This window comes from Lithobates pipiens, unplaced genomic scaffold (assembly GCF_037356315.1).
Source record: "Lithobates pipiens isolate NorthernLeopardFrog02 unplaced genomic scaffold, aLitPip1_a1.2 Scaffold_18, whole genome shotgun sequence".
Classification (NCBI taxonomy): domain Eukaryota; kingdom Metazoa; phylum Chordata; class Amphibia; order Anura; family Ranidae; genus Lithobates; species Lithobates pipiens.
In genome coordinates, this window is record NW_027507758.1 from 606,356,214 (window position 1) to 606,368,013 (window position 11,800).

The following is an 11,800-nucleotide window of genomic DNA, read 5'->3' on the forward strand; positions in this document are numbered from 1 at the left end:
GCACGGTACAGGACACGGTCAGAGACTGCAGGCACGGTACAGGACACGGTCAGAGACTGCAGGCACGGTACAGGAGACGGTCAGAGACTGCAGACACGGTACAGGAGACGGTCAGAGACTGCAGACACGGTACAGGAGACGGTCAGAGACTGCAGACACGGTACAGGAGACGGTCAGAGACTGCAGACACGGTACAGGAGACGGTCAGAGACTGCAGACACGGTACAGGAGATGGTCAGAGACTGCAGACACGGTACAGGAGATGGTCAGAGACTGCAGACACGGTACAGGAGATGGTCAGAGACTGCAGACACGGTACAGGAGATGGTCAGAGACTGCAGACATGGTACAGGAGATGGTCAGAGACTGCACACATAATACAGGGAGGCGAGGAGAGGAGAGGAAGGGAACCAGGTCCCTAGGGGCCTTTACAGGGTACTCTAATCAGATGCTTTTGATAGTCACCCAGCAAGGATCCTATAGGGAGAACACTGCAGAGCCCCCTCACAATCCTCCCTAGTGGCTCCTCTGTGAGCATAGCATGGCTGCAGAACATTGCTCGGCAATGCCTCCTCTGCTTCCTACAGACAGTAGTTATAAAAAGGTACACATAGCACATGGCCGCTGTGGTCATGATTTTACAACTTGGAGCCCAGAAATACTCTGAGAACTTCCATGTTCATTCAGCAGAGCAACGTTCTTGATTCTCCGCAGCCATGCTAGGCTCACAGAGGAGCAACTAGGGAGGATTGTGAGGGGGCTCTCCCTATAGGATCCTTGCTGGGTGACCATCAAAAGAATCTGATCAGAGTGCTGTGTAAAGGCCCCTAGGGACCTGGTGCTCATCCTTTGGCCCAAGAGCCTCTGCAGTTTTATCTCCTTTTTCTCTGACCATCTCCTGTATCATGTTGGCAGTCCCCAACAGTCTCCTGTACAATGTCTGCAGTCTCTGATCATCTCCTCTATCATGTCTGCAGTCTCTGACGATCTACTCCAATACATTTAAATTGCCTGTCAGTCTTCTTTTGTACACTGAATGTTACGAGTAGCCCATTGTATCTATCAGGGGCCCAAATGAGGCCCTCTATACCTACTATTAGCTGTTGTTGTAGGACAACAATGCTCTTGTCTGGTACAAAACTTCTTCATTACCTCATAATTGTTGCAAGCTCCAAGGCCCAGAGTATTGTTCTTCACTTGAACTTTGATGTGCTCCGTGGATCCTTGTTCCTGAGCCCCGAGACCCTTGAATAGAACATCGGCATTGGTTAAACAGATCATCACATGATAAGACAAAAGGCTGCACCCCAAAAGGAATCCTGTGATTGGAAACAGCCGGAGTGACACCAGCCAACTGTAAAATCATCAGTTCTAGAGTATTCCCATATAATACAGCCAGCCTGGCCAGAGATGTCTACAGTTCCCCTATGGGGGACACCCCTCCCTTCTCTTCCCAGAACATATCTGCACAGTGTAACCCCCCCATCCCCCCACGGTGCAATTCAAAGTACATTATTTTGTGGCACCGATGTAACTTCTAATCCTTCTCCTCTGAATTTAAAGGCATAGTCTGCCTTTTGCAAAATTTTAGTAAATGCACCAACACTGATAGAATAAAAAAAAAAAAAAAAATGTGCAAGTCTTTAACAGAGGTCTGCAGAGCATTGCAACCACTTTCAGTTCATCCCAGGTGCAATGTTCTGGCTCTATCAGTGTTTTCCCCCAGCTTCAGGTATGTACAGAGGTAAGGATTTGGTGCTGCTCAACTACAGGATGCAGAGGAGAACTGAGGGGGCCGGTGGGCGCAGAGGGAAACTGAGGGGGCCGGTGGGCGCAGAGGGAAACTGAGGGGGCCGGTGGGCGCAGAGGGAAACTGAGGGGGCCGGTGGGCGCAGAGGGAAACTGAGGGGGCCGGTGGGCGCAGAGGGAAACTGAGGGGGCCGGGGGGCGCAGAGGGAAACTGAGGGGGCCGGTGGGCGCAGAGGGAAGCGAGGGGGCCGGTGGGCGCAGAGGGAAGCGAGGGGGCCGGTGGGCGCAGAGGGAAGCGAGGGGGCCGGTGGGCGTAGAGGGAAGCGAGGGGGCCGGTGGGCGCAGAGGGAAGCGAGGGGGCCGGTGGGCGCAGAGGGAAGCGAGGGGGCCGGTGGGCGCAGAGGGAAGCGAGGGGGCCGGTGGGCGCAGAGGGAAGCGAGGGGGCCGGTGGGCGCAGAGGGAAGCGAGGGGGCCGGTGGGCGCAGAGGGAAGCGAGGGGGCCGGTGGGCGCAGAGGGAAGCGAGGGGGCCGGTGGGCGCAGAGGGAAGCGAGGGGGGCCGGTGGGCGCAGAGGGAAGCGAGGGGGGCCGGAGGGCGCAGAGGGAAGCGAGGGGGGCCGGTGGGCGCAGAGGGAAGCGAGGGGGCCGGTGGGCGCAGAGGGAAACGAGGGGGCCGGTGGGCGCAGAGGGAAGCGAGGGGGCCGATGGGCGCAGAGGGAAACGAGGGGGCCGATGGGCGCAGAGGGAAACGAGGGGGCCGATGGGCGCAGAGGGAAACGAGGGGGCCGATGGGCGCAGAGGGAAACGAGGGGGCCGATGGGCGCAGAGGGAAACGAGGGGGCCGATGGGCGCAGAGGGAAACGAGGGGGCCGATGGGCGCAGAGGGAAACGAGGGGGCCGATGGGCGCAGAGGGAAACGAGGGGGCCGATGGGCGCAGAGGGAAACGAGGGGGCCGATGGGCGCAGAGGGAAACGAGGGGGCCGATGGGCGCAGAGGGAAACGAGGGGGCCGATGGGCGCAGAGGGAAACGAGGGGGCCGATGGGCGCAGAGGGAAACGATGGGGCCGATGGGCGCACCACGGCGGAAATCCTATCTGCTGTGGTGACTTTCTTTAGTGTTGTATGCAGCGAAGAAAGGTTCTAAATGCAGCCTGTGTCCTTTTTCAGGAGAATCCCAATCACAGCATTATTCTGACAGACACCCATCAAACAGGAATTGAGAAGAAATCTCCCACATAGGGGTCACCAACAGGAAGAAAACCTTTTGCTGCACTATTTAAAACAAATAGGCTGGACTAGAGACAGATCTCAACTCTATAAAATGGGGGGTGAAGTTGACGCTTGATATCTGGCCTCCTCTGACATATTGCGCTCACCTTGCCCTTGGACCAACCCATCTTCTCCAGCATCTTCTGCCCGAACTTGGAGTCATCCTTGGTCCAGGCGCTGTTCCTGGGGTCCACCGACCACTTCTGCTTCCTGCGGGCTGGAGAGAGAACTAAGACTATCAGACACTATGTGTGTATGAGATATAGAGATTATATATAATATATATCACACACACAAACCTTGGTTTGAAAGCGTTTTGCAAGACAAGAAAATTTTTTTAAATAAATTGTGACTTGATCTACAAGTGATGTCTTGATATACAAGTAGCGTCATGTCACAACTGAGTATAAAACAAAACAGAGGCGCCTCTAAGTGTAGCAATACGGTTACATTTAATGAAGGTACAACATTTAGCAACTCACATGGTTGTTGAATAAAACAGGCCCATCTAAGTATGTAGGCATTCGGGGTAAAGCTGTCCACATAGACCATCCTCCACACCGCCATCAACGTCATCCCTTCCACCCTGTGCTCCACGAGAGCTTCCAGCCTCGCTTTCAGATCGCCCTACTGCAGGGTAGTCTTCCCGGTCACTATTGCAGACTGACATTGGTGAGAGCCGGCAATACGGAAGGCGGTCTATGTGGACAGCTTTACCCCGGATGCCTCCATACTTAGATGTGCCTCTTTTAATCATCAACCACGTGAGTTGCTAAATGTTGCACCTTCATTAACCACTTCAGCCCCGGAAGGATTTACCCCCTTCCTGACAAGCCCTTTTTTTGCAATACGGCACTGCGTCGTTTTAACTGACAATTGGGCGGTCGTGCGACGTTGTACCCTAACATAATTGACGTCTTTTTTTCCCCCCACAAATAAAGCTTTCTTTTGGTGGTATTTGATCGCCTCTGCGGTTTTTATTGTCTGCGCTATAAAACAAAAAAAGAGCGAACGTTTAAAAAAAAAAAAAAAAAAAAGGATTTTTTTTTACTTTTTGCTATAATAAATACCCCTTCCAAAAAATATATTAAAATACAAATTTCTTCCTCAGTTTAGGCCAATATTCTTCTACATATTTTTGGGGAAAAAAATTATTATAATAAGCTTATATATTGATTGGCTTGCGCAAAAGTTATAGCGTCTATAAAATAGGACAGTGATGGCGAACCTTGACACCCCAGATGTTTTGGAACTACATATCCCATGATGCTCAACTACACTGCTGAGTGCCAGAGGACCATGGGAAATGTAGTTCCAAAACATCTGGGGTGCCAAGGTTCGCCATCACTGAAATAAGAGATAGATTTATGGCATTTAAAAAAAAAATGTTTTATTAGTAATGGCGGTAATCTGCGTTTATCGTGAATGCAACATTATAGTGGACAGTGGGAGTCTATGCTGTTTCCTGTCCCGCCGCTCTGTCTGCTGGGACACACACGGGTCCCAGAGGCAGCGCGGACCATTCCCATTGCGCTGCGCGACTCGCGCATGTGCAGTAGGGAACCGGGAAGTGAAGCCACAACACTTCACGATTCCCTCACTGAGAATGGCGGCGGCAGCAGCCGAGCGATCGATCGGCCTCGGCTGTCAACATCGCTGGACCCCGGGACAGGTGAGTGTCCATTTATTAAAAGTCAGCAGCTGCAGTATTTATAGCTGCTGGCTTTTAACATTTTTTTTGTAGGTGGAATCCCTCTTTAACACACCTGCTCCCCATTCACACCGAAGACCTTGTAACACTAACGAGTCACATGACACCGGGGAAGGAAAATGGCTAATTGGGCCCAATTTGGACATTTTCACTTAGGGGTGTACTCACTTTTGTTGCCACTGGTTTAGACATTAATGGCTGTGTGTTGAGTTATTTTGAGGGGACAGCAAATTTACACTGTTATACAAGCTGTACACTCACTACTTTACATTGTAGACAAAGTGTCATTTCTTCAGTGTTGTCACATGAAAAGATCGAATAAAATATTTACAAAAATGCGAGGGGTGTACTCACTTTTGTGAGATACTGTGTATAGAAGTATAAAGAGGACCTATCATGGCTCTATACATGTATATAGGAGTGTAAATAGACCTCTCATGGCTCTATACATGTATGTAGGAGTATAAAGAGGACCTGTCATGGCTCTATACATGTATGTAGGAGTATAAAGAGGACCTGTCATGGCTCTATACATGTATATAGAAGTATAAAGAGGACCTATCGTAGCTCTATACATGTATGTAGGAGTGTAAAAGGACCTGTCATGGCTCTATACATGTATGTAGGAGTATAAAAGGACATGTCATGGCTCTATACATGTATATAGAAGTATAAAGAGGACCTGTCGTGGCTCTATACATGTAGGAGTGTAAAAGGACCTGTCATGGCTCTATACATGTATGTATGAGTATAAAGAGGACCTGTCGTGGCTCTATACATGTATGTAGGAGTGTAAATAGAGCTCTCATGGTTCTATACATGTATATAGGAGTGTAAATAGAGCTCTCATGGCTCTATACATGTATGTAGGAGTGTAAATAGAGCTCTCATGGCTCTATACATGTATATAGGAGTGTAAAACGACCTGTCATGGCTCTATACATGTATATAGGAGTGTAAAACGACCTGTCATGGCTCTATACATGTATGTATGAGTATAAAGAGGACCTGTCGTGGCTCTATACATGTATGTAGGAGTGTAAATAGAGCTCTCATGGCTCTATACATGTATGTAGAAGTTGAAATAGAGCTCTCATGGTTCTATACATGTATATAGGAGTGTAAGTAGAGCTCTCATAGCGCTAAACATGTATGTAGGAGTGTAAAAGGACCTGTCATGGCTCTATACATGTATATAGAAGTATAAAGAGGACCTGTCGTGGCTCTATACATGTATGTAGGAGTGTAAATAGAGCTCTCATGGCTCTATACATGTATGTAGGAGTGTAAAAGGACCTGACGCGACTCTATACATATATATATGTATGTATAAAAGGACCGGTCATGGCTCTATACATGTATTGTAGGTATACTCATTTTTTGTTAGATACAGTATATATATATATATGGACCTCATAAAACACCATTATAAGAGGGGCATGGTGTTTTATGAGATATATACATAAATAAATCAGGGTGAGGTGACCTCATAGGACATATATATATATATATATATATATATATATACAGAACACAGAAGTCTCTCCATGTTTCCAGGGACACAGGTCAGAGCGTTCCACACTGGGACAGCTCATAATCTCCATCATAATAAGCATACTACAGAGGAGTCCCTTCATCCAACATACACAGAACCACATGGGCACCGATCACCCCCCACTCACGTTCTGCCAGCATCGCCATGGTGACTTCAGCTTCAGGAAGGGGGGGGCGGGCACGGAACGGCGCGATCAAGTGACGTCCCGCAATGCCGGGCATTCATTGGCTGAACCTCCGTGTCCGCAGTACAGGAGACATTTTACCGTAGACGGAGGCAACTAACTCATTAGCAAATAGGAAAACACATTTAAATAATAATAGTTTATTGATTATGATAATAAATAAATAATGAAAAAAACAATATTTAGAATACATAATGAATTGAAAATCAATAGGAAAAATGGCGGGAAGAAAATAAGTGAATAAGGGCACGTGACTGATGAGCTACAAACTAGTGACGTTTAGTGTCAAATTTTGCTCCCCATCATAGAATGCTCCGGAAGTGACGTTGCAGCATTTGGAACGCACCGCACATGCGCAGTGCAAAATTTCTGGCCGCAACGTCACTTCCGGAGCATTCCATGATGGGGAGCAAAATATGACGCTACAAAGGCTCGGCTACGATCACGTGACGGAGTGGCTGAAATCACGTGACGGAGTAGCTCCAATCAAGTGACTAGCCACTACCAGCCACTACCTACTGTGTGACGTCACAGTAGGAGGCCTCACAATAGAGTCAGCAGAGGCCCTATAAAAGAGTCAGCAGAGGCCCTATAAAAGAGTCAGCAGAGGCCGGTCCGCTCCTAGGCGCAATGCACCCAGATACCACAGAGGTGGGGGGGGGGGGCGCTGAAGCACCAGAGGGTATATATATATATATATATATATATATATTCGTGTTCTATGAGGTCCCTCCTCTCTGTGTATATATAGGAGTATGTGTATATATATATATATATATATATATATATATATATATACACGCACACAGGGCCGATCCTAGGATGGATGCAGTGCACCCAGGTGGCACAGACTTGGGGGGGGCGCTGAAGCACCAGAGTGATCCCCTCCCTCCTCCTCTCCTTGTCTGTATCCAGAGGAGGTTCTCACCGTTGGAGGTGGGACATGATTTGTACTCCTCACACCTGTGTGTGTATATATATATATATATATATATATATATATATATATATATATATATATATATATATATATATATATATACACACCACGATAGGTGTGTGCAGCCCATTGCATTAGGGGTGTGTACCCCAGGGCTCAAACGCATGTGCCTTTCTCTGCAGACTCAGCTGCACTGAGTCTGCTAGTGTATATATATATATATACACACACACACACGCGGCCGAGGGCTTTTACACTGGAGCGGTGCACTTGCAGAATGGTCAAAAAAGTTCCTGCAAGCCGCATCTTTGGAGCGCTGTACGCATTTACTGCTCCTAAAGCGCCCCTTACCATAGAAAAAAATGGGGCAGCGCTGCATACCCTCCTGCAAAGCACTGCTAGAGCGGCACTTTGCGGGCGGTTTTAACCCTTTTTTCAGCCGCTAGCGGGGATTAAAACTACCCCGCTAGGGGCCGAATAGGGCCGCAAAAATGACAGTAGAGCGCCACTAAATATAGCGCCGCTTTACCGCCAGTGCCCGCAACGCCGCGGTGTGAAAGTAGCCTAATGGAAGACTAGCTCAAAACTGCGATGCACCCTACTAACTTTTTCCATTCCAGCATTAGCGCTTCTCGGCCCCTTTGGTCATGATCAAGTGTCACGTCGTCTTTAGCCCTTAGGGGTGTCCCTGTTTCCCAGCTGGGACGTTGATAGGCATTTTGATCTGCTCATGCCACTTGGTCCCTGTGGGGAACCCTCTGCTCGGCCTTGTAGGATCGTCAATAAAATTTGGCTTCACCTTCTTGCTGCTATTGGGTTAGAGGCTTAGTCCCCACATGGAACGAGACTGCGATCCACCCTACTAATCTCTTTTTCCATTCCAGCATTATCGCTTCTCGGCCATTTTGGCCATGATCAAGTGTCACGTCGTCTTTAGCCCTTAGGGGTGTCCCTGTTTCCCAGCTGGGACGTTGATAGGCATTTTGATCTGCCCATGCCACTTGGTCCCTGTGGGGTACCCTCTGCTCGGCCTTGTAGGATCGTCAATAAAATTTGGCTTCACCTACTTGCTGCTATTGGGTTAGAGGCTTAGTCCCCACATGGAACGAGACTGCGATCCACCCTACTAATCTCTTTTTCCTTTCCAGCATTATCGCTTCTCGGCCATTTTGGCCATGATCAAGTGTCACGTCGTCTTTAGCCCTTAGGGGTGTCCCTGTTTCCCAGCTGGGACGTTGATAGGCATTTTGATCTGCCCATGCCACTTGGTCCCTGTGGGGTACCCTCTGCTCGGCCTTGTAGGATCGTCAATAAAATTTGGCTTCACCTACTTGCTGCTATTGGGTTAGAGGCTTAGTCCCCACATGGAACGAGACTGCGATCCACCCTACTAATCTCTTTTTCCATTCCAGCATTATCGCTTCTCGGCCATTTTGGCCATGATCAAGTGTCACGTCGTCTTTAGCCCTTAGGGGTGTCCCTGTTTCCCAGCTGGGACGTTGATAGGCATTTTGATCTGCCCATGCCACTTGGTCCCTGCGGGGTACCCTCTGCTCGGCCTTGTAGGATCATCAATAAAATTTGGCTTCACCTATTTGCTGCTATTGGGTTAGAGGCTTAGTCCCCACATGGAACGAGACTGCGATCCACCCTACTAATCTCTTTTTCCATTCCAGCATTATCGCTTCTCGGCCATTTTGGCCATGATCAAGTGTCACGTCGTCTTTAGCCCTTAGGGGTGTCCCTGTTTCCCAGCTGGGACGTTGATAGGCATTTTGATCTACCCATGCCACTTGGTCCCTGTGGGGTACCCTCTGCTCGGCCTTGTAGGATCGTCAATAAAATTTGGCTTCACCTACTTGCTGCTATTGGGTTAGAGGCTTAGTCCCCACATGGAACGAGACTGCGATCCACCCTACTAATCTCCTTTTCCATTCCAGCATTATCGCTTCTCGGCCATTTTGGCCATGATCAAGTGTCACGTCGTCTTTAGCCCTTAGGGGTGTCCCTGTTTCCCAGCTGGGACGTTGATAGGCATTTTGATCTGCCCATGCCACTTGGTCCCTGTGGGGTACCCTCTGCTCGGCCTTGTAGGATCGTCAATAAAATTTGGCTTTACCTACTTGCTGCTATTGGGTTAGAGGCTTAGTCCCCACATGGAACGAGACTGCGATCCACCCTACTAATCTCTTTTTCCATTCCAGCATTATCGCTTCTCGGCCATTTTGGCCATGATCAAGTGTCACGTCGTCTTTAGCCCTTAGGGGTGTCCCTGTTTCCCAGCTGGGACGTTGATAGGCATTTTGATCTGCCCATGCCACTTGGTCCCTGTGGGGTACCCTCTGCTCGGCCTTGTAGGATCGTCAATAAAATTTGGCTTCACCTACTTGCTGCTATTGGGTTAGAGGCTTAGTCCCCACATGGAACGAGACTGCGATCCACCCTACTAATCTCTTTTTCCATTCCAGCATTATCGCTTCTCGGCCATTTTGGCCATGATCAAGTGTCACGTCGTCTTTAGCCCTTAGGGGTGTCCCTGTTTCCCAGCTGGGACGTTGATAGGCATTTTGATCTGCCCATGCCACTTGGTCCCTGTGGGGTACCCTCTGCTCGGCCTTGTAGGATCGTCAATAAAATTTGGCTTCACCTACTTGCTGCTATTGGGTTAGAGGCTTAGTCCCCACATGGAACGAGACTGCGATCCACCCTACTAATCTCTTTTTCCATTCCAGCATTATCGCTTCTCGGCCATTTTGGCCATGATCAAGTGTCACGTCGTCTTTAGCCCTTAGGGGTGTCCCTGTTTCCCAGCTGGGACGTTGATAGGCATTTTGATCTGCCCATGCCACTTGGTCCCTGTGGGGTACCCTCTGCTCGGCCTTGTAGGATCGTCAATAAAATTTGGCTTCACCTACTTGCTGCTATTGGGTTAGAGGCTTAGTCCCCACATGGAACGAGACTGCGATCCACCCTACTAATCTCTTTTTCCTTTCCAGCATTATCGCTTCTCGGCCATTTTGGCCATGATCAAGTGTCACGTCGTCTTTAGCCCTTAGGGGTGTCCCTGTTTCCCAGCTGGGACGTTGATAGGCATTTTGATCTGCCCATGCCACTTGGTCCCTGTGGGGTACCCTCTGCTCGGCCTTGTAGGATCGTCAATAAAATTTGGCTTCACCTACTTGCTGCTATTGGGTTAGAGGCTTAGTCCCCACATGGAACGAGACTGCGATCCACCCTACTAATCTCTTTTTCCATTCCAGCATTATCGCTTCTCGGCCATTTTGGCCATGATCAAGTGTCACGTCGTCTTTAGCCCTTAGGGGTGTCCCTGTTTCCCAGCTGGGACGTTGATAGGCATTTTGATCTGCCCATGCCACTTGGTCCCTGTGGGGTACCCTCTGCTCGGCCTTGTAGGATCGTCAATAAAATTTGGCTTCACCTACTTGCTGCTATTGGGTTAGAGGCTTAGTCCCCACATGGAACGAGACTGCGATCCACCCTACTAATCTCTTTTTCCATTCCAGCATTATCGCTTCTCGGCCATTTTGGCCATGATCAAGTGTCACGTCGTCTTTAGCCCTTAGGGGTGTCCCTGTTTCCCAGCTGGGACGTTGATAGGCATTTTGATCTGCCCATGCCACTTGGTCCCTGTGGGGTACCCTCTGCTCGGCCTTGTAGGATCGTCAATAAAATTTGGCTTCACCTACTTGCTGCTATTGGGTTAGAGGCTTAGTCCCCACATGGAACGAGACTGCGATCCACCCTACTAATCTCTTTTTCCATTCCAGCATTATCGCTTCTCGGCCATTTTGGCCATGATCAAGTGTCACGTCGTCTTTAGCCCTTAGGGGTGTCCCTGTTTCCCAGCTGGGACGTTGATAGGCATTTTGATCTGCCCATGCCACTTGGTCCCTGTGGGGTACCCTCTGCTCGGCCTTGTAGGATCGTCAATAAAATTTGGCTTCACCTACTTGCTGCTATTGGGTTAGAGGCTTAGTCCCCACATGGAACGAGACTGCGATCCACCCTACTAATATCTTTTTCCATTCCAGCATTATCGCTTCTCGGCCATTTTGGCCATGATCAAGTGTCACGTCGTCTTTAGCCCTTAGGGGTGTCCCTGTTTCCCAGCTGGGACGTTGATAGGCATTTTGATCTGCCCATGCCACTTGGTCCCTGTGGGGTACCCTCTGCTCGGCCTTGTAGGATCGTCAATAAAATTTGGCTTCACCTACTTGCTGCTATTGGGTTAGAGGCTTAGTCCCCACATGGAACGAGACTGCGATCCACCCTACTAATCTCTTTTTCCATTCCAGCATTATCGCTTCTCGGCCATTTTGGCCATGATCAAGTGTCACGTCGTCTTTAGCCCTTAGGGGTGTCCCTGTTTCCC

The 11,800-nt window shown here is 49.2% G+C and overlaps 1 protein-coding gene across 1 annotated transcript in view; it reads right to left on the reverse strand.

The window, feature by feature from the left end:
* LOC143989217 (PIN2/TERF1-interacting telomerase inhibitor 1-like) overlaps window positions 1-6,538 on the reverse strand; it is a 220,196-nt gene extending 213,658 nt beyond the window's left edge. The window contains exons 1-3 of the mRNA XM_077489276.1: window positions 6,411-6,538; window positions 3,125-3,234; window positions 1,153-1,245 (exon numbers count right to left, since the gene is read on the reverse strand). Of these exons, the coding sequence (XP_077345402.1) occupies window positions 1,153-1,245; window positions 3,125-3,234; window positions 6,411-6,504 (297 nt within the window). The 5' untranslated portion in view covers window positions 6,505-6,538. The remainder of the gene's footprint in view (window positions 1-1,152; window positions 1,246-3,124; window positions 3,235-6,410) is intronic.
* Window positions 6,539-11,800: the final 5,262 nt, after the last annotated feature.